Raw genomic sequence first — 27,258 nt, 5'->3', positions numbered from 1 at the left:
CACATATGCGAGGAGCTGGAGTGCCACGGATCCCCCCCTTCGGGTCGCTGAATGAGCAGGAATGAACACTGCGGGTGGCGTGGGCGGCCATCGTGCTCTCACGACAATGACAACACCGTGGAGTCCACAAGCACCACCAGCACAGGGGCTCAAGGGCCCCCAGGGCCCCCAGGGCTCCAGCGCCCGCGAGCCCCAGAGGTCTTCTCATGTCACAATCTTCGCTTGTCCCTCTTACTTTTAATGATGAAGTGAAAACATTGTTAAATATACTTCTGGCTTCACATAATAAAAATAGCCAGTTACTAATGTCACCTTTGGCAAATTACTTACACTTAACCTCTTGGTGTCTGCCTTCTCACTGCTAAAATGGGGACAAAGACAGACGGGGACTCACGGAGTTGTTCTGAAGACTAAATAAATACATGGGAAGCTCGCAGACAGCGCGTGCACACAGCCAACACCGAAATGTTATCGCTGGCATCATTCCTTCTCACTACCTGTTCTCTCCTTCCTCTCTTTATTGATAATTCTGAAAGAAAGAAATCATTCTGATTGGTAAATTAGCCTCCTCAATACAAATATTAATAGTACACCAACTCATGAGCTTCATACCTCACCTCTAAAATAAAAAAAACCACCGCACAGCAACTGTTCTCAGAAGTCCTACACCTTGCACAAGTGCCCACACAGGCAAACTCATCGGCCAGGGGAACCCCACGCTCACGTAGTGAGCAGGCTCCGGACCGCAGCTCCATACGAACGGTGTCCTGGTCCAGCACGCACACCACGCAGCACCACACACAACTCCTGGACCCGGTACTTTCAAAGTGTCTCACTGATTTTACTAACCTTAGCAGGGCTACGTGAGTAGCATTATTCCCAAGATTTTACATTTTGTTGAAATGCCCAAAAGAGATGAGAGAAGGGATCCTCTTCCCTATAAATTAATTCTCCTCCTTCCATAGTTATTTTTTCTAGTCTAGACTATATTTCCAGAAGTTGTTCCTACATATACATGTCTTAATTAGATTCACTGTGACTCAGTAAGAAACCTGAGGATATAATTTCTTTCTAGTAATTCTACTGAAGCTTTTACATAAAAGTCCCAAATAATTAGGACATGACTCTGTAATGCTTCCTTCTAATTAATCTGATGTCCCTTTTGAAAGTATAGAAGAATATAAACTACACTTTAATTGGCATGACGAATACTTGTTTGGTTTATTGCCATTCTCTAGCAAACTATAACACCAAGACTTGCCGTGATCTATACTCCCGTAAACACGAAAGGACCATAATCACAACAGCCTTACTGCTAGGGCTGCCAACACCACTCTATCAGCAAAGTCCCAGGAGGCAGGTCTACAGAGCACCAGAGAGCTCACGCCTTTCCGGCGCCCAGTGGACTGGTCCATACACTTCTCTCTGTCATGGGGTGATGCCTTTTGAACTCTCATGCACAGAGAGTTGCTCCCATGGGAAGCTTCTGCATACCAGCTTTTGAAAAATAATAAAGTAGAATACTGATGTTAAAAATTCACTAGAACCCACTGCCATGTAATGCATAAGAGAAATAGCCAACAAAGCCGTTAAGGAAGAGTGTGATCAGGTGTCACTGACAGGACCCTAGGAAAGAAAAGCAGGAAGGAAAAAATGTTTTCACCAGAGTGGCCTTTCATAAACACCCAACACCTCCCTCGCACTTGGCTTTCACAGACGCTCGGGACACAGCCCCTGTTGGGTGGCAGGGACCATGAGGCTCTGGACCGAGAGAGACAGGCTCTGCCCTCCAATAAGTCGTCTGGTGATGGAAAGTTAACAAAATCCACTTCAGGAGAGTATGATAAGGTCTAAGACAGAAGAAGGCCACAGAAGGCTTGTGTGTGTTAGCCAACAACTGGGGGTTGGGGAGCCCCAGGTACCAGGGAGCCTACCTGAAAGAACAGTATCTACAGAGGCTCAGGGGAAAGAGGGATTGCAGTAAACATAAGGAACCTCAAGTCCAGACATAGGTGAGTATAGACAAGCAGTGGACAAATCACAAAGGCCACAGCGTGCCGTGCTAAGACCTGCATGTTGGAGAGTAACAATCCTATAGGCATTTTACCAAGACCATTCCAGGGACAACACGGGACCTGCCGTTAAGAGGCTAATGATGGGCTGTCACAGTAGAGTAGATCCAGGCCACGGGGAACAGGTTGTCATAGCAGACTAGACCCAGGCCAGGGGGAACGGCTTGTCACAGTAGACCGGACCCAGGCCAGGAACAGGGCGTCACAGTAGACTAGACCCAGGCCAGGGGGATGGGTTGTCACAGCAGACTGGACCCAGGCCGGGGATGGGCTGTCACAGCAGACTGGACCCAGGCTGGGGATGGGTTGTCAAAGCAGACTGGACCCAGGCTGGGGATGGGTTGTCACAGCAGACTGGACCCAGGCCGGGGATGGGTTATCACAGCAGACTGGACCCAGGCCGGGGATGGGTTGTCATAGGAGACTGGACTCAGGCCAGGGGACAGGTTGTCAGACTAGACTAGATTCAGGACAGGCGGGTGGGTTGGCATAGTAAACTAGACCTAAGCCAGGGGACAGGTTGTCATACTAGACTAGACTCAGGCCAGGGGGACAGACTATCACAGATTAGACTCAGGTCAGGAAACAGGTTGTCAGACTAGACCCAGACCAGGGGAACAGATTATCATAGTAGATTAGAACGAGGCTGGGGGTACGGGTTTTCATAGTAGATGAGACTCAGGCCAAGGGGGACAGGTTGTCATAGTAGACTGGACCCAAGCCAGGGGGAATGGGTTGTCCCAGCAGACTAGACCCAGGCCAAGGGGGCAGGTTGTCATAGTACACTAGACCTTGGTCAAGGTGAGAAGCTGGACATGTCACTGTTATTTCTAAGAGTTAAGGTACTAAAGTTTCTGGATAATTTAATTAAAAAACCAAAGAGAGCAGCTACAAGTTGTTTCTTGTAGACTTTAAACACTGACATCAGCTTAATTCTAAAAGGAAGGGATCACTCACGTACATGCCAACATGCGTTCTTGACTGACGGGAAGGAATGAAGTTACACGAGGCTAGGGTTGTGCTTGTTCCCTTAAGACTATTTTAATCTATGCCCTGGCTCTCTGGCAAATGGCCCAAAATCTAAGGCCGCCTCCACAGAAGTGTGCCATATATGGGACCATCACGTCAAGTGAGATGGCAAGAGAGAGGGACAGACAGAGGGGAAACACTGACTGGGGCTGTGGTGGTGTCAACAGAGAAGAAACCTGCAAAGTTGCTGAGGGCCTGGTACCTGACTGGGGGACCAGGAGAGAAGGCAACGGAAAGGCATGGGCTTCTGGCTGGGGGATGGGGCAGCAGTCAAGGAGAGTGAAAGGGGAGCTTGCCTTGGACATACTGAGCTACCTGGAACCTCCAGCTGGAGGCCAGGTCTAGTGGGGCATGGAGATTTTGGATGGATCAGTGAGAACACCAACATGTAAAGGGCAGGAGAGCAGAGAGAAACTGAGAACACTCAGAGAAGCGAGAGGAAAACCAGCAGTGCCTAGGAAGGAAGGAGGGCAGAGACTCTCAGCAGGACACCTAGGCCACGCCCAGACTCCTGAAAGCCCCATCTGGGGGCGGCACCTCCACAACCATGCTTGCTTAAAAAGAAGAAAAAAGTAGCCTCCCCTGGGTATTCCACTGTGGGGGGGCCCACGGAACCAATGAGAGCTAAGACGGGTAAGGACTGAAAAGCATGCAATGAACCAGGCAAATCAGAGGCCACCCAGATAAAGACATCAGTGAAACCAAATACACACCGTCTAGAAGGAAACCCACATCTACAAGGGGAGGGCGGCACGCAAGCAAAGGTATCACTTCAAACGGGAGAGGGAAAGACGGATTATTCAACCAATGGCATTGGAGCAACTGGGTTTTCATTTGGAAAATATTAAACTCGCTCTGCACCTTACACCAAATAACTCCACATGGATGGAGAAGCCACACATGAGAAGCCACACGAGTTCCGTACCTGCAGACGCCGCAGGGAACGCTCTCGCGACGTACACTGCGGAGCGCGCCCCCGTCACCATCCGTGCGACGCGAGGTAGAACGCACTTCTCACGGCGACACAAAACCCAGAAGCCATACAAGACTGATGAACAGGAACTGCAGGGTAAAGTCGACAGGCAGGAAAAACCACAGAAAAACAAATTCTTGCCACTTCTACTAAAGACAAAAGGACAATCTCCTTGAAACTTAAAGAGCTCAAACAATAAAGACCAACAACTCAACAGAAATGGGCAAAGGATATGGAGAGCTTGCCAAAAATAAAACTCGCTTGAAGCAATGTTCAGCCGCACTCATCAGAGGACTGCAGAACACACCTGTGGCACCTGCGCACCGCCTCCCAGCAGCCGGGGGCCACCACCAGCGGGGACGCCGGGAGCCCGTGCACCCCACACCGCCGGGAGGCATACAAACAGGCACTCTCATGCACACTGCTGTGGGGGCGCCAGAGGCGGGCCACCACAGCGTCTAAAATCATGACGCAGGTACACACCCTTTGGTCCACCATCAACCTCACTTCCAGGTTTCTAGTCCCCAGATAAACTCGCCGAAACGTGAAAGGCCAGGCACCCTGTTTGTCGTATAGGTGACGCGTACATCACCCATAATCGACCGAGTTGTTTGTAGTAGCAACATGGGAACCAAACGTCCACGAGCAGGGACTCACTACACAGCCTGCCTGAGGCAGAATGAAGATGCTCCATGGCCTGATGTGGGCTGCTCACCCGGAACGGCGGCCCGGAGAGGACAGCAAGGCACAGGCCTGTCGGAGTAAGAGGCCAAGTACCCGTCTGTAAATACAAAGCAAGTGTCTCTGGAAGTTTCTATAAGGAACAAAGAGGGGGACAGACTGGGAAAAGGGTAGGAAATCTTGTTTTTTTTAAATGTGAAATAACAGGAATCAAAGCCCAGGTAAAGGAACAGAACACTGCCCACACCTCGAAATGTCCCGTGGGCCCTTCTCTGATGTGAGGGGGAAAAGGAATGTCTCACTGAATATCCTTTTGTATCTTTTCAATTTTTACCTCTGATTATATTAACTTTTTTTTTTTTTTCCAGAAATCTTTGAGTTCCCTTTACTAAAAATTGATTTAGTCAGAGAAGTTGGGGGCAAAAGCCAGGTTCCAGGAAGCAGAGGCATAAGCTGATGGTGACCTGGCTCCACTCTATCATTGGGGGGGAGGGGGCAGCGTGCAGAATAGCACCTGTCGGAAGATCCTGTATTATTTAAACATGTCCATAGAATGTTTTAGAAGAACACATATATATTTACATGTGCATAAAAACATCAGAAGGATATACACCAAAATGTTAAAACTGGACTACCCCTGGCAAGTAGGAGTGAGGTTGGTTGGGGCAGGACAGAGAAGAGGAGCGGCTGATGGAGGTGGCCAACAGCGAAGGGAGGAACCATGACTGTATTTATGCGCCAACTGGAAAAACAGAGGTCAAACACTGAGGTGGGGGAGGCGGGGAGGTCAGGAAATGGCAAAGTTCAGACACCTGAGGTAACAACATCCCTGAGGAAACAGAAAGATATAACCAAAACAGAGACTGAGGGACTCGCTTGTGACCAAAAGAACACTGTCTCAGAACGAGAAGAAAAAGGAAGGAAGGGTAGGGGCTCGTGATTTTTCTACAGACCTGAGAAACACCCACCTAAAATCCCAGACACCACTTAGAGTAAGACTCAGTAAAAAGCGTCCTCAAGGCCCAGAGTGCTCCTCGCTGCTTTAGAGATGGGACCACAAGTCTGCGCCAGTCCTTGGGGACCACATGGCGGGTCCAGGCCCACTTCATTACGCCCTGATCACAGATTACAAGTAGCTGCCAGAGTATCAATTATGGGAAAGATATTCAGGCCTCATAACTCAGAACAAAACAAACTGCTTAAGAATGAACCTATTTCATGCCCATCCATTCAGTGTAAGAGTGACTGAATAAACTCTGGCTGTACTAACAAAAAAAAAGAAAAAAAGAGAAAGAATTAACCTATTTTATGAAGCGCTTGATGACGGCTTTTCAACCTGCCAGAAGCAGCTCGATAACGTGTTAGGTCTCTGTATGTACAAAACCTCCATGGAGCCTGGGAAGGAGCCACCTTGCGGACACTATCTCCACATTGCACACGTCAGGGCTGGAGTACGAAATCAGAACCCCTCAGTGATCTGTAATCTCACTGGGGAGCTTGTGGCAATGGTTCTCACACTCACGAGAGAGCTGGTGTCCTAAATGGTGGTGAAAGAAAGAAAGAAAGGAAGAAAAGGAAGAAAGAAAGATCCAAAGGATCTTTTTTCTGAAATGTAATCTAAGGCAGAAAAAAGACACAACACTTATATGGAAACCATTTTTCCCTAAACATAACAGAAATTTTTGTTCCTAACAGTCTCTGGGAGGTTAGCAGCGACCAACTGAACGAACAAAAATGTCCCATCTACTAGCTTGCCTCTGAGGTCGTAAGATGCCTATGTTGATTTGTGCGGAAGAAAGTGTATCAATCCCAAATGTCCTCAGTCCGAAAGGAAGGAAAATGAAGTATGCAGGGCTGAGGGAAGAAGGGGTACACTGAAGCCTGCGTAACTGCTGAACGTCAAACACTGCAGACCAGGGCAAACGCGGACGTTTGTCATTACGCTGTGTGAAGTCACACCGCCACGTCGCTCCGGAGAAGCTACCAGAGGACCTGCAGTTTGCACAGCGGCACTCGGATCGCCGACCGGAGCAGGAGCGCCAGTGTCGCCGAGTGGGGCCCAGCACACGCGCCCACGAGGGTCCGCAGCCCCCATGCCGCCGGAGGGCGAAGGGCAGCACCCCCGCAGGGCGCCTCACCCTAGGCCGGGGCACCGGCCCCCCCGCGGCTCCACACCGGCCTGACGACGTGCGCAGTTTCAGCGAGGGACCCACCCCCACCCGCAAGCAAACGTGCACCCAGGTCGTGCCCCTCACCGTCAAGAGGGCAGCTGGCCAGCCTGTAAAAGCTGGCCAAAACCGAACAATCCAGCATGTGTTAGGACATGATTTCCTGTCGCGTCATAACCAAAGTGGTGGCAGCAAAGGCAGCCAGACCGAGCTCAGACCGCAGGCCCGAGTCCGTGGGCCGCCCTACTCAGCTGACGGGAGCCCCAGGGCTGAAGCCCCCGCGGAGCCGCCACCATCAGGGATAACAACAGCCGCGCTGGACCTTCCCGTGGCGCATCACTCTCAGCGACACCGGGCAGCGTCTCCAGGTAAAGGAGAGACCAGAAGGGGACAGTCACACCCTGCAGGACAAGCTGCGAGCGAACTTGGCTGGCACCCGTGAACCGCAATGCTTCTGACAGCTCGCAGGAAGCACTGCAACAGAGCCAGCTGCCGTCTGGCCGGGGTGTGCCCTTGTCAGCAGCGCACCCCACTTCCAGTGCTTCCCCCAGAGTGCCCGCGGGGGACATCCCACGGAAGACCGCCGCTGCACTCCCGCAGCAAGCCCTTTCAAAAGGTGCGGCACCCACTGGACAAAATCAACCTCGTGACTTTTCACAACCTCGTTGTTCGGCTGTGATCCTTGTCATGAGGATTCTGAAACACCAGGGTGGGGGCAGCTTCCCGCTACCCTGCCCAGCTAGAGCTGATGCTGCCACCCGGCTCCCGACCACGATGGTCAGAGCAGTGTGCTCTCTGCCACCTTCAGCCATGGTTCTGGAAAGCGGCGCTACACACGGCGCCCTGCACACCCCAGGCAGCCTCTCACCACCATGGGGAGGTCCCTCAGACGGCCACGCGTGGACAGTGCTCCAAAGACGACTCGTTAAGTGTTAGGTGTAAGGGATTAAAATAAGAGTCTATTAACCACGAGGGGGAAAAAAGTCTAAAAATAAGCACATGCAACAACTCAAGGGTCCATCCACAGAACAGTGGATAAACAAAACGGGGTCTATCCACACAGTGAATATTATTCAGCCCTAAAAAAGCAGAGAAGCAATGACACATGCTTTGAGAACATGATGCTGAGTGAGAGAGGCCAGACACGGAAGGCCACACACTGTAGGATTCCACTTCCATGAAATGTCCAGGACAAGCCAGTGCACAATGCCGACGACTGGCTGTCAGGGGCTGGGGAGAGGGAATGGGGAGGGAGTGCAAACAGGTACAGGATTTCTTTGCGGGGTGATGAAATGTTCTGTAAGGATACAGTGGTAATGGTTACACAGCTCTGTCAGTATGTTAAGAACTACTTAAGCGTACACCCTGAAAGGGTGAATTGTATAATTTTTAAAAATTAAATCACAAAAACTTTAAAAAACAAGCATATACCTCCAACACATTACGATTTACATAAACAAAAAAAACTGCAAAGGGTAAAGTTAAACTTTTCCCAAAGCTACGGCTTTTTACTTAAGTAGGAAGAGAGTGACAGTCCCAGGCGACCTTTATCACTAGCTCACGCGGAACTCCGAGGAGCAGCGTACCTACGGCACCTGTCGCCTACTGGGCACAGCAATGCTACTGTGCTCTACCACCAGCTTAGCCGGGCTGACTGCTTTCCTTTCTGCACGTGAAAACGTCTATTTTACCTCACTCACACCCCGAAGTGTCTCCTGCTCATCATCCGAGCAGGAAGAATCATCGAGTAACAGTGAGGATCTGGAGACGCAATTGCAAATCATGAATATATCAGAAAACATCGTTGTACGAACTATCGCTTCAAAGTAAAGAAAAAATCAAACCCATGTCTTTATCCCTAAAGGATAAACACAAAGCCTCTAAGCTCAGAGAGTTCAAAACAAAATAACAACAGCTTACAAACGAAATGCAAGCAGAGCTTTAATGGGGCTGTTTTCCCAGGATGACAGTAAATGTTAGATCCAGAGACACCAAGAAGGGAAAATGCTCAGACGTTAGACTTCACTGGAGGGACCGCCTGCAAAAGCAGCAAAGGGTGTATCAGGCCTTAACAGTAACAGAAAGTTACATGAATGTGACTGAACTTAGCTGAGCAGTGACAGAGGGGATGTGGGGAAAACTAGACACCATGCTTGCTCTGAAATATGGAAGCAATAGCCCTAAGGTTACTCACCATCACATCATTAAGGGTCAGGCAGAATTCTTCAATTTCCCATGGATAAACAGAAAAAAAATTGTCAGCTCCAAGTAACTACTCAAAAATCAATTTAGAAAACAGGAACCCTCTGAGACATAAATATTTCACTCTGTAACAATGTGCCTTGCCTAAGTCAGCACTCCTCCATAAAAACCCAGAGAGGATGGACGTGGCAGAGAAAGGAGCAGTCCCTGCACATGTGCTGGGCACATCACGCATGACCTCATGCAGCCCTCCAGCAAGCCCAGGAGGCAGGTAACCTGCCATCGACTCTACAGAGAAATACCAAGGGGAGGCGGGATCCTGGCCAAGGTCACACAGCTGGCCAGTTCCAAGTGTGTGAGCAGGGGTGAGGGGGAGACTGGCCCTTCGTGTCATCAGAGGGATTTCTCACTTGACAGAAAGGTTCTCTTAGCACACTTTCGTTCTACCGCTAGCCCCTGCCCCCCCAAGATAATAATCGCCATCTTCCCCTTTTGTAAAGGGATGAATCTGCATACACAAAGGAATCGCCCTCCAGAGAGGAGCAGGACTGGAGCAAGAGCCCCAGACGTCAGCGCACAGCGTCCAAACACAAGGCTAGCAGCACAGGAACCTGACCATCAGGGACTGAGATCCCACGAACAGGTGACATGGCACTGGCACCCCAAAGCTGACTGAGCCCCCTACAGACAACCACACTGCCTAGGACACTGCTTTCCCTTTGTTGCAGTGGGAACACCATGTTTCTGCCCAGTGCACAACATGAGATTCACAGTGGCATTTCCACACTCATTTAAAAAGAAAACCACAGTCTCGGAGCTCCACGTCACCAAAAAAAGAGAAGACACATTAAAACCAACGTAGGTAGCACAACCACATCTTAGAGAAAAACATTAAAAAAGAAAAGCCACAACCCAGGGCTGAGAGACAGCTTGAAAACCACCAGCAGCAAACCAGAGAGGACCCAAGAGGACCCAGACACCGAGAAAGGCACGCAGCACTACTGGTCCTGACTGCCGTCTCTTCTCCAAGAGTCCCAGTGCCATCTGAACACACGCCACACTGGGTCAAAGAGAAATCCTTTTTCTTGGAGCACCATTTTGGCACTGTGTCCCAGGGGGCTGTGAAAAATGAGTTTGAGCCCCGAACAAGCACTTGTTTACATAGTTTTGAAACATTTAGACAAAAGTTCACATTTCCAAGTGAATAACCACAATGCTCTTCCTGTTTAGTTTGGAGACGGGAGCCGTTAACCTAACATTCCTTAGGAGACCAACACCCTGGGACTCGCGGCAGACCCGGGATCTGCTCCCACAAAGGCAGGCGGCCCGCATGCGTCCAAGGCTGCAGACGTGTTTCTGTGCCTGTCACGGGAGCCGGGCTCCGCACCTGCCCAGCGGCGACACCCGCCCCACCAAGGGAAAGGACACGTAGGCCGTGGGGGCGCCGTACAGCCCCCGCGCCGTCCGCTGAGGTTCCCACCTCCACCTCGCCAGCGGCTTCCCTTCCGGCTAAGAAGCACCGGATTTGGAGAAACTCGGACGACACCCGGCGTAACTGACCTGTAGCCCAAGGGCCCCATTAAGGGGACAAAGGTCTTACTGCGCCTGCAGCCGCAGGCGTGAAAGGAAAAAAGAAAAGCACAAAGGAACAGCGAACTCTGACTGGGCAGGCCTCCCCGGGGCCCAGGCGCCCCGCAACCTTCGTGCGGCGGACGGGTGCGACCGCTCACGAGGGGCCCCGGGGGCGCGGGGTGGCAGGGGGCGCGCACCTTGTGGCAGGCCGGGCAGGTGGGCAGCGCGCTCTTGCCGCCGTGGCCCCCGCCGCCGCCGCTCAAGCTGCTCTGGATCTGCGTGAGCTCCTGGCGCAGCACCTGCTTCTGGTGGAAGCTGAAGGCCGGGTGGTTGGAGGCCATGGTGAAGAGCAGCAGGAACTCATCGCCCGTGCGGCCCTCGTTGAGCTGCAGCCCGTAGTTGTGGATGATGGAGTCGATGTGCGTGAGCGTGCGGTACAGCACGCCCGCCGCCTCGCGCTGCTCCGAGCCCAGCAGCGCCAGCGACACGAGCAGCTTGCTGCGCACCACCTCGTCCGTCAGGTTGGTGAGGCTGCCCAGGTCGGCCGGGTTGTTGGCCTTGATCTCCGAGTCGCGCAGCGAGTGGTAGTCCTTGCGGGCCAGGTCCTCGAGGCACGAGCCGAGGAAGCGCAGCTCGAGCGGGATGCACAGGTCCAGCAGGCCGCACAGGAACTCCACGCGCTGCGGCGACGGCAGCTCCGAGAACCAGCGGTACACGCCGTCCCTCTGCAGCGGGCAGCGCTTCTCCACCATGCTGCCGCCCGCGCCGCGCCGCGCCCCGGGGCCGGGGGCCGCCGGCCGGGGCCGGGGGCGCGGGCGGGCGCGGGCGCGGGCGGGGGGCGCGGGGGTCCGGGGCGCGCCGGGACGGGGGGCGCGCGGGCTGGGGCCGGGGCCGGGGCCGGGCGAGGGCGGGCGAGCGCCGCGGGCCGCGCCGGGGCCGGAGCCGGGGGCGCGCGGCGCGGGCGGGACCCCCGCCAGGGGCCGGCGGGCGGGCGCGCGCGGGGCGCCGGGGGGGCCCGGGGCGGCCGGGGCGGCCGGGGGCGGCGAGCGGCCGCGGGCCCCCCGCTCACGGGCGGGCTCCTGGCCCGCGCCCGTCCCCAGCGGCGTCCGGTGCGCGGCGGCGGCGGCGGCCGCTCCTCGTCGTCGTCGTCGTCGTCGCCCGGGAGGCGGCCGCCCCCATCTCCCCCCGCGCCGCAGGGTCTGTCACTGCGGGCCGCCCCCCGCCGGAGCCGCCCGGGCCATGCCTCCTCCTCCTCCCGCTGCTGCTGCTCCTCCTCCTCGTCCTCCGCCGCCGCCGCCGCCGCGCCTGGGCCGGCCGGCCGTTGCCGGGTCGCAGGCCGCGGGCGGCGGGCGGGCGCGTCGGGAGCGGCGAGCGGGCGCGGGGCGCGCAGGGACTGGCGGTCGCGGCGGCGGCAGCGGCGGCGGAGTCAGCGGCGGCGGCAGCGGCGGAGGGATCTGCGCCGGCACTCGCGCGGCCTCGCGCTCCGGCCTCTCCCCGCGCCGCGGACGGATCCGGGCCGAGCGCGGCCGCGTTCGCTGCTGACGGGCGCCGGGACAAGGCGCAAGTGGGCGGGGTGGCCGCCTCTCGCGACAGCCGCGCCGGCCAGGCCCGCCCCCCCCGCTGATTGGCTCGGGCTGCCCCTTCTCGGCCCGTGATTGTTCCGGGTCCCCAATCCGATTCGCCCCCGCTGCGGCCACGCCTTCCCAGGGCTGTCGATCACATCGGAGCCGCCCCGTCCCGCCCCTCGGCGGCCGGCGGGGCGGGAGCGGCGGAAAACCCGGGGCGGATTCCTGCTCGCTTTTGTTCCCCCAGATCTGCGCCGAGCATTGTTTGAGGTGAAAGCCGGGCGTCCGGCCTTCCTGTGTGACTCCCGGGCGTCGCCGTAGGGAGGCGGCGAGCGTCTCCGGAAAGCTGCTGGAGCGGGGTTCCGGAGACCCGAGCCGCGCGCCCCGGGGCTCCGTCAGCAAAGCTGTGTGACCTTGGCCGAGTCGCTTGGCCTCTCTGAGCCCTGGGCGCCTCCGCGGAACCCGAGGGTAATCCTGACCGCCCCGGGGGGCTTGCGAGAAGGTCGTGAGCTTACGGAGGGCCGGCGCTCGCCCGTGCGAGCCAGCCGGCCTGCCTTGGGGTGAGCAGGGAGCCCGGTTCTCCGCAGACCTCGCCCAGACGGAGCCATTGTTAAGCCGGCCTCCTGTCCGCGAGCGGGGAGGCTAGAGAGCGCAGATGCGCCCGCCTGCCCCAGCCTGTGCGTGGAGCCGGGCTGCAAGCTGCGGGGAGGCCGGCGCACCCTGTCCCCTGGACACCCTACAGCTGCAGGCGGTGGGTGTGGAGACCGCTGCCGCGGAGCACTCGCCCATGCTCCCCGCCCTGCCCCTAGGTCCCGTCTGCGGGTGTCTGTGACTCATGTGCGGGTTCATTGGTTCAGCAGCTGTGTGTGCCAGGTTCTGAGGCCTGGGGCCAGGGGTGCGCACTGCCCTGCCCTCCTTGCCCTGCGGAGCTCATACCCTGGTTCTCAGCAGTGCACGAGGCGAAGGACTGGATCCATGAGCGCATTTCTTCAGGACATGGTCCGAGATGCTGGAGACTTCCTAACAGGACGTTCTCCAGCCTTGGGACTTCAAGGTTGGACAGATTTTGCAGAGCCACACTAGGGAGAAAAAGAAAATCTGCTTCCCACTTCCTTACCCCTCTCCACTCCCTGGGCAAAATTTCTCAGAGCCACTCTGGGGCTCTTGGCCAGTGACAGGAGGAGCAGGCGTCCGGGTGACAGTCCCAGACATCCCAGCATCCAGGTGACACGCCCAAGCATCCCAGCATCCAGGTGACAGCCCCAGGCATCCCAGCAACCAGGTGACACTCCCAGACATTCCAGCATCCAGGCGACAGTCCTAGACATCCTAGCAACTGGGTGATACTCCTAGGCATCCCAGCAACCAGGTGATAGTCCCAGGCATCCCTCATCCAGGTGACAGTCCCAGGCATCCCAGCATCTGGGTGACAATGCTAGGCAGTGTAAAATCCACATAGGCAGCAGGGGAAAGTCTGGCCCCATTGGGTCTTCCTGCCTCATTTCCCCAGTACAGACTAATTTCTATAAATAATTAAATTAATCCTTGTTCTCTTTGACCTCATGTTTTCAAGTGGCTCCAGGGAAGTAGGCACATTCCAAAATTTATGGTATGTGGAAGTAAAGCAATGTGAAAATCAAGGCAAGTCAACACCTTTGCCTTCTCTTGGTTAATTAGGTTCCTCGGAGCAGAAAGATCTCAGGGCTCTCCGTCACTGAGGGTTCCTCCAATCCAGCCCAGCCATGCTGTGAAGGCCCCAAGTGATGGTGTCAAGCTGACCTGTGTTCCAGTCCCAGCTCCAGCCAGCTGTGTGACCTCGGCCACTCACTCAAGCCTCAGTTTCCTCATCTGTAAAAGGAAGCCAGGACCCCACTCCCAGCTGGCAGTGGTGGTCAGAGGTGCTAACAGGGGCCCCGGACAGCTGGGACAACTGAGCCACACGTACCAGGACAAGGCCTGCCAGCTCCTGACTGCTTTCTCGCCACTTTCTGCTGTGCTGTTTGCTGTGGAATGTGTGTACTGGCCTGAATGGTGTCCCGCAAAAGGTCGTGTCCACCCAGAACCTCGGGGTGTGACTTTTTTTGGAAATAGGGTCTTTGCAGATATACTTTAGGTAAGAATCAAAATGAGTGTGTCTCTTGTTATACACAGGAAAGAACAAGCAGGGATTCAGGGGACGGGGGAGGGGGGGTCACGATTGAAGACATAGGTAGAGGTTTGGAGCCACCAGGAGCTGGAAGAGGTGGGAAGGACCCCCCCCCCAAGCCTGTGGAGGGAGTGCAGCCCTGTGACCTCTCACCTTTCGATGTCTGACTGCAGAAGAACACTTCTGTCTTGTGAGGCCTGCAGGCTGTGGTCATTTGTCATGGCTGCCCCTGGACACTCTTACAGCGTGATTTCCCCTCAACTTCGCTCCAGCGCAATTTAATTCAGCTCCACAGATGGTGAATCACTACCCTGCAGGACCAGACCCCACTAAGGACTTGGGGACCTCCAAGAAGAATGAGACCCAGCTCGTCCACTTTAAGGAATGGACGGCCCGCACTCCCGTCTTCAAAGCAGATGGCCACCCATCTGTGGGAGCTTTCTCTTAGCATACTGTTCCCTTCCCCAGGAAGCAGCCAGGAGCCTCCTGGAGGGGAGAGTGGACGACGACCTGCCAGTCCCTCCCAATGTTGTCCCTCAGGCCTGGCCATGAGGCTGCAGTTCCCTTAGACAGCTGCTGCTCTTCCTCACACTTAGGGTTCTTTCCCTAAAACAACCTCCAGCTCTGAGCTATTTGGAGCTGGTCCCTTTCCCTCTCTCTGCAAAAGGTGATCCCTGGCTTCAAGTGGGATTTGAACATTTCTCCACTTCCTTCAAAGTGGAGGGCCTGAGGATCCATGGGAGGAGGCTGGGGAGGGGGAGCACAGGATAAGTCAGATGGCAGGGCATTCCCCCATGTGATCAAAGGGGTTGTAGGCAAAAGGGAAGCAGGCCCTGTGTTCAGACAAGGAGAGATTCCTGGTAAGAGGCTGAGTGGGACAGCAAGTTTACTCCCAGGAGTGAACACACCTGCCACGTGCCTAACTTGGGCCAGGGGCTGGTCCAGGTGCTGTGGGCCCTGCCCTCGGGAGCTCACAGTCTAGGTCTAGGGCAGAACAGTATGTCTCTGTTTTCCATAGAGCTGGAATGGAGTTTAGATTAGTACTATTTTTGAGGAGAGAGAGAGAGAGAGGGGGAGACACTGGGAGTTCACCCCGAATGCCCCAAAGAAATGATTTTGCAATGAAGACGTGATGTGCCTGGGATGACTTCCTTTGTCTGGAGTGGTAATACCGGTGACATTGCTGTGGCGGCAGAACCAGGGCTGAGGCCAGAGCTTGGCCACCTGGACTCCATGTCCGGTGCTGCACCCCATCCCCGCCTCTGTCACCCCACTTCTCCCTTCTCATTTACAACCTAACCCTAGAAGAGGAGCCTAGAGGCCACATTGTGATAGGAAAATGAAAACAGCGCCTTAAGGTTGGGACTCTGGTTAAGACAATAGCTCCTTGAGCAGTCAGGGCGCAGGTGCACACACAGGCTCTGTGCTGGGATCCCCCACTTATTTTTCCCTGAGGGTTCGTTCAAGGGTATGCGTGGCCTCCAGTTGGAGACGCCTACTGAGTTTCATTTTTTCTTTGTCCAAGGCCCTGCCTTTCTGCGACAGAAAACAAAGGGACCCCAAACCCCTTATGTGCAGGCCTTAAGGAGTGGGTCCCTACTCTTCCTGACGGGATCCTTGCTTGGTGCCTCAGCTCCTGATCGCCTGGTGTGACCACCACAACTCTGCATGCCTGGTTCTCAGCTACTGCTATTGTTCCCTTTTACAGATGTGGACTAGTCACCGTGGGCCCAGGGCTGCGCAGTTTGTGCGTGTTGGAACCACATCCTGACCTAAGTCAGTTGCCCAGACTGTCCCTCCCGGAGGAAAGCACAAAGGTGACATGTCATTTATTCATTATTTCTGCAAACCAGAGACTCTGGTTGTATTTGTTGCATGCCAGTTTTTCCCAGCCTGGACTTTGCTGACTGAGTCCACCTGAAGTCATAAATGGGCAACCATTGCCAACAGTGCCAGGAGCTGTTTCTGCACAGCTGCACATTTTCCTCCAGGGCAGACCTGCTTTCCTGAGTGTCTATGGCCTTTGGCTAGGTGCAGCATTTCCACAGTGGGAAATTGTCCGGGCTCTTATTTAAGATGGACATTCCTTAGCCTGAGCCTGGGTACGGAGTCAGACTCCCAGGGGCTGGGGTCTTGGACTCGGCATTTTGCTAGCTCTCGGGTGACCCCGGTGCACACTGATGTTTGAAAACTGCTTTGGGGAGTGGAGGTTTTGCTTTCAGGCATCTAGCCTGCTTCTCTGGACCAAGAGCAACCACCAAAATAATCAGTCACGTCCATACCATGGGCCTGCCTGTGGACAAGGATCCTCCTGTTTTACAGCCGGGGAAGCTGAGGCTTAAAGAGGTCAGACCCTCAATGGCTCATGGGTTCTCGTTAAGTCCTGAGTCTTCTTTCCTTTGTCTGTTTGTTCATTTTTCACATTTCTACCTTTCTCACACCACCGTTATATGCTCTGAAAGCCAGCAGTTAATTCATAGCTGCTTTCGGTTTAGTGTGTTTTGCTTATCTTTCTGCTATGGAAATTCTCAAGCATACCCAAAAATCATTAGACTGGTATAGTGATTTCCTGAGTCCCCACTGCCCAGCTTCCACAGCAGTGGTTCATCTATTGCTCCCACTGCACCCTGGCAGACGTACGTTTTTCTAATGGACCATTTTAAAGCAAATAAGTTAGGGGTTTTATACATATATAAGTAATAATATATGTATATATTAGTGTTGTTTTGCCTGATTATGGGGTAATACATACTCCTTGTACAGAGATTCTGTCTCACCAAAAAACAATATAAAAGTCACAAGTAATCTCACTCCTCAGTCATAACCAACGTTAACATTTTAAAACACATCCTCCTGGATGCTGTTGTATTCACATGTATTTATGCACACCTATTTTTACAGAAGTGGTATTCTCCACAGAGATAGGGCTGTTCTCCACATTTTACGATCTCTTTTTTTCCATTTAACAATGTATTGCAGATGTCTTCCCATGTCACAGACTCTCTTGTAAGTCCTGGTTTTCAAGGGCAGCCCAGAATCCTGTTGTTTGGATATACCTCGATATATTCTACTAATCCCCTATTGCTGGGCGTTCAGGTTGTTTCTGTGCTTTGCTGATTGAGTTTCGGAGGGCAGTTCTGCTTACCCTGGACCTTGCACCAGGCTGAAACCCGATCTGCCTCCTCTAGATCCCCTGGTGTGTCTGAGAAGCACAAGCAGGGCTAACGTGGAGGAACTGGATTGCTTCCCAGTGCCATCCCAGTCAAGGCTTCACTGCCTGGCTTGACATCTCAAGACACAGGACACACCCAGACTCAAATCCGGGTGAAAAACACATTCCAAAGGCAGATAACATGTTGTCTGGGTGACAAGGTGTAACTCTAAAACATGGGAGGATTCTTTTTAAGCAAACACACCAGAGCTCACCCAACCCAGTAATGCTCCCTCCTTCAAGGTGCTCACCCCAGAAAGCAGTGCTGCTGTTGTGATAAAACTGTGATTGAAAATATATCCACAGGGGCACCTGGGTAGCTTAGTTGTTAAGTGTCTGCCTTTGTCTCAGGGCGTGATCCCGGCGTTCTGGGATTGAGCCCCATATCAGGCACCTCTGCTGGGAGCCTGCTTCTTCCTCTCCCACTCCCCCTGCTTGTGTTCCCTCTCTCGCTGGCTGTCTCTAGCTCTGTCAAATAAATAAACAAAATCTTTAAAAAAAAGAAAAAGAAAAAGAAAATATATCCACAAACTCTTTCACACAGCTGTCTCTACACTTACACACTCTGTGTAAGTAACTTTTGGAGACACTGTAGGCTGGAAAGTCTTTGCGCTTTGAGGTGGATTGGTATCTGGAAACAGCCTGTGCTTATGAGATAAACTGCAAACAGCAGAGTCTACTATGTCTGGTTTGACCAGAAACAGGTTTATTAAATTACAACAGGGGACTCAGAGTCTCTGGCAGGGTTGGAGAACCAGATGTAGATGCCATTTTTGTATCTTTTTTTTTTTTCTTAATGAGTTGCCTGTTCATGTTTTTTGCCCATTTTTCTATCAGGTTTTGCGTCTTGGTTTCCATCAATTTTCATTTAATTATTTATTTTATTTAAATATTTATTTATCTTTAGAGAGATGGAGTGGGGGGCATGAGTGGGGAGAGGGGCAGAGGGAGAGAATCTTTCAAGCTGAGCAAGGAGCCAACACCGGGCTCCATCCCACAACCCATGAGATCATGACCTGAGCCGAAACCAAGAGTTGGATGCTTAACAGACCAAGCTGCCCAGGAGCCCCTCCATCAATTTTTAACAATTCTTTATATATTAGAGTTAATAGCCCTTTATCTGTCATTTATTTTGAAAATATTCTGTCCCGGTTTGTCAATTGCCTTTGACTTCATTTACGGTGTTTTTACCTTGAAAACGTTTATTTTTATGATCATTTATTACATCTGGATTTTTAGTTGTGGTTAGAAAACCCCTCACTACACCCAGGTTATAAAGAAATTTATATGTTTACATGTTTTCTTATATTATGTATATGGTTTCATTTTTTTTCATATTTAGATCCCTGACCCATTTGAATTTATTTATTTATTTATTTATCTATTTATTTATTTATGAGAGAGAGAGCCCAAGTGCACACGCACAAGCAGGGAGAAGAGGGGCAGAGGGACCGGGAGAATCTTACGCAGGCTTCACGCTCAGCACAGAGCCCAGTGCAGGGCTTGACCTCATGACCCTGAGACCATGACCTGAGCCAAAATCAAGCGTGGGATGCTTAACAGACTGAGCAACCCAGGCACCCCTGGAGTTTATTCTTATGCATGATATGAGGTATTTGCTTTTGAAATCCAGTTTTATATATAATTACACCAAGGGTTACAAATTAAAATACTTTTAAAGAGGCCAGCAAAAAGTGAGTGACTGAAGGTGGATGGAATAGTAAAGTCAAGTGAGGGTTGTAGCCGGTCAGGGTTACATTCAAAACATGCACACACACCAGGGCGCCTGAGCGGCTCAGTGGGCGAAGAGTCTGCCTTCGGCTCAGGTCCTGATCTCAGGGTCCTGGGATCGAGTCCCCCGTTGGGCTCCCTGCTCAGCGGGGAGTCGGCTTCTCCCTCTCCCTCTGCCTGCCCCTCTCCCCCACTTGTACTCTCTCTCTCTCTCTCAAATAAAGAAACAAAATATTAATAAATAAATACATAAATAAATAGCACACATACTCAGTGGGGGTATTAGTTCCCTAGGGCTGCCACAGATTAATTATCACAAACCTTGTGGTTTAAAACCACAGAAATGTATCCCCTCACAGCCCTGGCAATTGGATATTTGGAATCACTGGGCCGGTGGGGCAGCCTCGCTCCCAGCCTTGGTGCTCCTTGGCATGTAGCCACATCACTGCAGCCTCTGCCTCCATCTCCACGTGGCCTCCTTCCTGTGTCTGTGTCCAAATGTCCGTTCTCTCACAAGGACCCCAGGCTTTGGGTTCAGGGTCCACCCGAAACAGTGTGACCTCATTTAATTTGTTTATATCTGTGAAGACCCTATTTCCAAATAACGTCACGTTCTTAGGTGCCAGGTAGACGTGGGTTTTGGGGGGATACCATTCCACCCAGTACAGTGAGGGAAAGGCAGAGCCGTCCGAAGCCCCTGTAGCCTGTGTACTGAGAGCGTGGGGACCCTCATGGGTCTCTTCTTCTGCTGCTGGGGTCATCTACACCTAGTGAGGAAGAGTCGCTATATTGGGAAACTCATTACACTTCATTCTGAGAATTGGTTTTGAAAAGCTCTGACACCTCGTCACTTTAAAATGTACTGAAAAAAGGAAAAAGAAATCTAATGGCCAACTCTTCCGAGTGTGACCTGATGGATGGCCTGCCCCACAACCTGCAGAAGACACGTTTGTTCGGTATGAATATTTGGGTTTCCCCTTGGAGGCCAGGTCTCTGTTATGTTTTTTTCTTTCAGGGTAAGGGGTAAGGGCCTATTTCATACCAGAGAAGGAGGAAGGTGGTTCTTCCCTGCCAAGAGATGGGGTGGGGGTCTCTTGCAGCTAATCTCCCTGTAAGACCTCCCAGGGTAGGCAGAATTCCAAGGACGCCCCCCTCCCCCGATTCCCAGCCCCTGGTTATCCAAACACTGATCTAAGTGGAGAGATTTTACAGATGTAAAGTCCCAGGTCAGGTGACCCCGACACATACAGAGATGATCTGGGTGGGCCTGGCCCAATCAGGTGAGCCTTAGAAGTAGAGCTTTTTCTCTGGCTGGTGGCAGATGGGGTGTCAGTGATGTTAGAATAGTCAGGAGGGCAGGAGATGTCATTGCTGCTTGTAAAACAGACAGGGCCACATGGGAAGGAAGCAAAGGGGGTTCCTGACCTATACCCAGTAAGGACACAGGGACCTCAGACGTACAGCCTCAAGGAAGTGGATTCTGCCACAACCCGCTTGTGCTTGTAAGCAGATTCTCGATTCTCCCATGGGCAAGAACCCAGCCACTGACACCTTGATTTCTGCCCATGAGACCCGAGCCGAGATCCTAAATGAGTCTGCTCCAGTTCCCGGTGTGTGCGGCTGCCAGATGACACATGCGTGCTGTTCCAGGCCTGTGAGTTTGTGCTAATGGGTTCTGCAGCCGCACAGATTAACACACCTGTGCTCCTGGTGAGGGTCTGGGGGTGGGGACGCTGAGAACGACGACGGGGAATGAAGTTGTAGGGTTGGACAATCCCCTATTATCCCTCCCCCGGCCCTTACAAAGTCATAGAGGCACCAAATGAACTCAGCTTGGGGAGTGCTCGGTGGCTGCAGAGGTGAACGGAAATCAGACACGCGTCCCCTGTCCTTGTGCTCAAGCAGCTACTGAAGATGAGGGAGCTGAGTGGGTCTAACCACGTTTTATCCTGCTGTTTCATAGGTTTTTAGGACCAGGAGACATCTTGCTAAAGTCCTCTAACACAATGAATTCCCTCTTTGGGGTAACATCCCAGAAAATTGCATCCTGCCCCCCCCCCAAAGAAGCCAGCAGCAAAGTTTTTTGCTCTAGGTGCACCTAGCTTGGGCGCAAGCCGCTTCCCAGCTCCCAGGAGCTCCTGCCTCATGACTCGGAGGTGGTAGGCGTGAACCACTGGGCTTGCAGCAGGTGCTCAGTAAGTGCGAGCAGTCAGGGTTGGGATCCTCAGGTGTAAGGATTCTTGCCCCTCACCCCGCCCCCACGTGCTGAAGCTGCATGCCCCAGGGCTGCTCCTCCAAGAGCAATTTCCTCATCTGGTCACAAAGGGGAGGACTGCGGAAGGGGCTTACGCGGCTCTGGCTGCACAGGCATGTCACCTGGGGACAGGTAACCACTGCCGGTGCTGGGCCAGGGGAGGAGCTGAGCCCTGCCTGGAAAGGTGACCCCAGGAGCCCTGAGCATTGAGGGGCCACGTGGACGGCAAGTGCCGGGTTTCAGGCGGGAGGTAAGTTCAGGTGTTTGAAAACCATTTTGTCTCTGAAGGGCTTTGGGACTCACATGTCTAAGAAAACCCTCAGGGAGGTGGAGGAGAGAAGAGCCCCCGCCGCAGAGGACCCCGGAGGGCCTCTGGTGGACAGGGAGTGTGAGGAAGGAGAAGGGGGGATACGAAACCTCCTACTCAGGCAAGGCTGACCTGACTCCATGGGAGCAGGGTGGGGTGGGGGGGGTCTAATCGTGGAAGAAGATGGCTTTGTGCTTCTGAAGGGGACAGGTGTGGTCCATTACATTCCCTCCCAAAGACAGAAGGCTGACACGGTCTCTGTTAGGAGTTGTGTTCCCCCAAAAGTCCCAACCCCCAGTACCTGCGAATGTGACTTCATTTGGAAATAGTGTCTTTGCAGATGTAATCAGGTTGAGATGAGGTTATGAGGGTGAGTCCTAATCCAAGAACTGGAATCCTTTTAGAAGAGGAGAGGAAGGACCTCCCGTAGAGCCTCCAGAGGAAGAGAGGCCCTACACCACCTTGACTCTGGGCTTGTGGCCTCCAGAGCCGAGAGAGAGCAGATTTCTAATGTTTTAAGCACCCCCCCCCCACTCTGTGTGTGGCGGAGCTTTGCAACGATGGCTCCAGGGCATGGATCTGGTCTCCAAGGCAAGGGTGGGGACGGACACTCGGACACTTGGTAATTGTTCACCACGGCTGGTGAACAACCAGAAGGCCATTCCCGGGTGTTCTGTCTCACCATCTCTGGCTACAAAGGTTGGAAAACAAAACTTCTACATGTCCAGCTTCACTTGTATCCAGGAGGAACCTTGTCATCCAGTTCTGGCCAATAAGACAGGAAAAGCCTGACGAGGGGTTTCTGGAAAACCGCTTTTCTAACAGAAGGGGAACTGCGGCAGGCAAACCTCTTCACCCTCCCCACCAGGGTTCTCTTGAACACGGTGCGGCCACAGCGTTGGAGGGCCTCAGCTGCTATCTTGTCACCTTGCGATGATCAACGCTCGCCCAGACCTTGTGCCTGGCACCACCCAGCTGCTCCACTGTGCTTCTTGCTTGAAAATTAACCCACATTTGTTCAAGTTAGTTGGGCTGTCTGCTACCTGCTGCTGAATGCCTTCCTAGCCGATACCATGGTTTGCCCACCGGAGCCTTCCCAAGCCCATCTTCCCTCTGGTGGACCAGAGAGGTTAAGGGCAGGAGCTGCAGAAGTCAGAGGGAGCGGATTCTAATCCTGGCTCTCACCCCTGGATTGCAATTCGCCTCCTCTCCTGTGTCTCCCTTCCTCTGCAAAATGGAGGTAAATGTGTCTACTTCAAAAGGTGGCTGGGGAATGAGATGAGATACTGCTCAGCAGGTGATCAAGACATGGTGGCTGGTGGCGTCTCTAGGAGCACCTTCCTCCTGTGTTCCGACGAGGGTGGGGGTCCCACAACAGGCTTGTGCTGTCAACAGTGGAGACAGGGCCAGGGTGAGGCGTCTTCCACATCACCTGGACTCTGAAGGAGCTCTGGATGCCGAATGAGCCTCCCTGACCTGTGTGTGTGTGTGTTTACAGCACAGACAACCCCCAGGTTGGCCCAAGCCATCTCCGTGTCACAGACCAAAAAGAACAGGATGTTATCACACTTGCCGTCATTTATCCAGTGGGTTCGATGCACAGGGCACAGAGTCGCAAGTCACTTTTAAAGGACAGACAGCCTGTAAGTGACAGAGCTAGGCCTCAAGGCTGGGAGCTCACCGTGCCTCCTGCCAAGCCCGGCCAAGCTAAAGGTTTTGGCACCAAAGCAGGAAAGGCAGAAATGCCAGGGGACAAAGCACTTTCACGCCTCATTTAACCGTGTGACATGCCTTCGAAATCAATAGATCATTATCCTCACCTGGCAAAGGAGGCGATCAGGCCTCAAGGAAGGAGAGCAGATGCTGGCATAGTGGGACCAGAACAAAGGTTTCCTGGTCCCCAGTCCTGCTGCCCTGTCCCCTCCACAATGGCTCAGCTGGAGGCCGAATACTGAGGAAGGTCATCATAGAGTGTGTCTTCCACACGGCTTAGGGGGCCGTGTTGTCACGGAGCTCACAGCCCTTCTGGAGACCTGCCGGAGGCTGGGTTCTTTGCATCATTTCCCTCGGTTCTCCTTTCACAGATGAAGAGGCTGTGTTCTCTCTGCACACAGCCAGCAAGGACAGATCCCATGTCCTGGCCACTGGGTGACCCTCCTCACATTAGAGGTGCCCTGACTGAGTGGAGGCCTTGGCCTCCCACGTTAACCACAGCAGCCCAGGTACACATGTGTGTTCGCGTGCTTGCATATGTTAATGTGTATTGACGTCAGACCACAGCAGCCCGGGTACACGTGTGTTTGCGTGCTTGCATATGTAATGTGTGTTGACGTCAGCTTCAGATATTGTTTGAAGAGTTGTTTCTATAGCTGACTTTTTTTTTAAACCACTAGTCCATATGTCGTACGTGTGATTCTTTTCATGCATTGGCTCCTTGGTGCTGAGACTTCCTCTCTTTCACGCAGGGACAGCATGCCGCGCAAACATCTGTACGAACCATCAGAACCATCCTGGCTGTAAAATGCAGTGAGGCCATGCCAGAGCATCCCAAGGGAAGGTCAGTCCTGTCGACACACATCTATTAGAACCTTAACTAAATTCTTAGCTCCCTGAGGACAGGGACTAGTTCTGATATGTGTTTGTCACTCTGGGTTTCCAGCTCTAGATGGACGCCTTATATACAGTAGGCACTTATTAAATGTTTGCTGACGGTCGTCCTGACTTCCCAAATAAGTTTTTGCAATGCTTCTTCCAAAGCTCTCCCTTTTCTTTTGTAAAGATTGTGGTACCATGCTGATTTTTCCAATTAGTACAGTATCTTGCCTATCAGAGATGACTTGTTATGTGTAATTAAGTTTCTACCCTCATGCTTGCGGAGTGGAATTTTTTTTCCAAAATATTATTAATATTTCCTTATACTACGAATCCCAGGATAGGAGAGACTTGATCTGGAGGAGAATTTGGTGGTCATGTGAGGTTAACTTCTTAATTAGCAAATGAGAAAAGAGGCAAAGGGGCCATCAGGGATCACTGAGCCAATCCGCTTATCAACCTACATGTGGGAGTTGATTGCTAATGTAAAAAATAGTTGGTATGATTCGCAACATCTTCATATTTTTGGTCACCTATGTTTGGCCACATTTTTCTGTATTAAGGGTATGATGACATTTGACAGAAATACGTTCTATTCACTCTCCATCCATGCTTCTGACGTTAGCATGTGACATTATCCATGTAGCCTGCTAACTAGCAGCTCAAAAAGCCAAAAAGTCCTGAGATAGGAAGCTCCAGAGTTGTTAATGCCCTGGCTCACAGACGCCATTGTGGACCCAGCCTCCTTCTGTCCATACACTGTGTCAGCCTTGACCTCAGTCTGGTTCTCCTCATGCTCACAAGTGGCTGCAGCTGTTCCAGGCATCACATCCAGCTTCCAACAGATGGAGAAAGATTATCTTTCTTTGTGTATCAATTTTAAGGGGAAAAAAATCTTTCACTGAACCCCTCCACTCATTGGCTAGGTTGTGTCACGTATCCGTGCTGGAAGTAGCCACAGACAAGGGGACTAGAGCCATCATGGTGGCCCTTGATCTATAGGGATTTTCTGGGGCTGGAGCTGGCCTCTCCTGAAGTCCAGGGGTGTGCAGAGTGTGTGGAAGCCAGAACAAAATAAGGGTTCTGTTTGCAGAGGAGGACAGTGAGGCTCAGGAGGTCAGCTGTGGTATACCGTCGTGCCGGATTTCTAACTTTGACCCCGGCTGTGTCTCCACAAGGCTGCACTACATGAGGTGTGGGTGGGTGGAGCTGGTATCGTGACCAGGCTGTTGTCGCCCTTTATCATCATCGTGGGGGTCATCATATTCCATGAGGGTCTGCTTTTGATCGTGTCTGTGCTCCATAATCAGTTGTTTCACAGCTGGGCAGATACGGCTAGCCCAGATGACCACCTGGGCGCCTTCCAGCATTGTCTGAGGCCAAGTCTGCCTGGTTTATCTCCTCGCCAGCGGGGATGGACTCTCAGGCGCTTTCTGCCTTCCCATCCACTCCGTGGCTGGTTAGCCCAGAGCGAGGGATGGCACGTGTTGGTTCTGTGTCCCCTGTGAGCCCCTCTGGGAGGTTCGAGGGGCTGTCCATGGTGAGATAGGAGCACCCCTGGATTATCTCCCATCGCTGGCCCATTGCCACGGATAACCGAGGGGCTGGCCCCTCCACGACAGCCTTCTCATCCTCCTCGCTCCCTGGGCATGCACACGGCACTGCCTGTGCCCTGCCTCGCCCTGCGGTGACCATGCCGGCACCCTCTTCATTATACCTGGCTTCACTCACAGTTGGCTGTGTCGGAAATGAGAATGAGCTGGAAGAGCCCAGAGCCTTGGGAACCTGGGTTCGTGGCTGTGTGGCCCTGGGCACACCACTCAGTCTCCTTGCACCTTACTTTTTCTATCTGCATAATGGGCTGCTATGTGGCTCAGGGCCGTTGAGCACAGCAGCCTGTGAGTGGCTGGTGCCCGTGAGCAGGGGCAGTTTCTCACAGCGATTTGGGTGTGGGCGTGGTGGGATCGGATGGAGCAGAGGGGTCACCTGACATCTTAGCATTCTCTGAAAGGAGAGCTTGAATTTTCCTATGGGGGCAGGCTTCCAGGTCTGTGGGCTTGCTCGTTCTGTGCAGGGAAACCAGGAAAGAAGCCCCAAATGTTTGTTTCGGGGCAGGTGTCTTGCCTTCCTGTGGCCCCTGTAACAAATGCCCACAAACTCCGGACTTAAGACAGCACACGTGCCTATTTCCCTGTTCTGGAGGTCCGAAGTCTGACACGAGTCTTACAGGTTTAGAAATGGGGGTGAGACTGGAGCTCCCAATGGCCAGAAATGTTGGGGGGCCAGGTCTGGCTCTCTGCCTGTGCAGTGTGCTGGTCCTGCGTGCACAGGGCCGCTACAGGGAACACACAGTTCTGGGTCCTTCTCCCCTTCAAGGCTGTGGTAGCAGGTGGAGACCAACATCCCTCCACTCCTTTCCCTGACCACAGTGCTGGCCCAGGGACACAGGGCGGAGGTAAATGTGTTTGGACAGTGGACGGAGATTCTTATCAGAGGCCTTCAAGGAGAGCTTGACCTTCCTGAATTTAGCCGCCACGTTTTGCACAAAAGCCTGTGCGCATTTTTTAAAGCAGAGTATGTGGCCTCCACAGCGTCCCCGAAGGAGTCCGAGACCTGAGGGACATTACAAACAGTGGGGAGAGCATCGTTCTGAGCTCAGGCAGTGTTCTGGCTGTGGCGCTGTCCTCTACCTCTAGGAGCCTCAGCTTCCCTTGCCTGGACAATGGGACCATCTTGCCCCACTCGGGTTGTTGTC

At 53.1% G+C, this 27,258-nt stretch overlaps 2 protein-coding genes across 10 annotated transcripts in view; one reads left to right on the top strand and one right to left on the bottom strand.

The window, feature by feature from the left end:
- The window catches only part of ZCCHC14 (zinc finger CCHC-type containing 14), a 56,096-nt gene extending 44,617 nt beyond the window's left edge, over positions 1 to 11,479 (bottom strand). For both annotated transcript variants that reach the window (XM_026494640.4, XM_048223849.2), the window contains exon 1: positions 10,895 to 11,479. In XM_026494640.4, the coding sequence (XP_026350425.3) occupies positions 10,895 to 11,449 (555 nt within the window). In that variant the 5' untranslated portion in view covers positions 11,450 to 11,479. The remainder of the gene's footprint in view (positions 1 to 10,894) is intronic.
- A 720-nt stretch (positions 11,480 to 12,199) lies between these two features.
- Positions 12,200 to 27,258, top strand: part of JPH3 (junctophilin 3) — a 151,402-nt gene continuing 136,343 nt past the window's right edge. For 3 of the 8 annotated variants that reach the window (XR_007191043.2, XR_007191042.2, XR_007191041.2), the window contains exons 1-3: positions 12,737 to 14,375; positions 16,117 to 24,133; positions 24,377 to 24,468. The gene's annotated coding sequence lies outside the window, so the exon portion shown is untranslated. Of the gene's footprint in view, positions 14,376 to 16,116; positions 24,134 to 24,376; positions 24,469 to 27,258 lie in introns of all 8 variants that reach the window. The other 5 variants (XR_008960200.1, XR_006408985.3, XR_008960198.1 and 2 more) reach the window with 3 other exon arrangements.

The sequence above is a fragment of the Ursus arctos genome, unplaced genomic scaffold, assembly GCF_023065955.2.
Source record: "Ursus arctos isolate Adak ecotype North America unplaced genomic scaffold, UrsArc2.0 scaffold_19, whole genome shotgun sequence".
In the NCBI taxonomy this organism is placed as follows: Eukaryota; Metazoa; Chordata; class Mammalia; order Carnivora; family Ursidae; genus Ursus; species Ursus arctos.
Note: the sequence above shows the minus strand (reverse complement) of the source record. Positions and strands in the feature narration are given on the sequence as shown.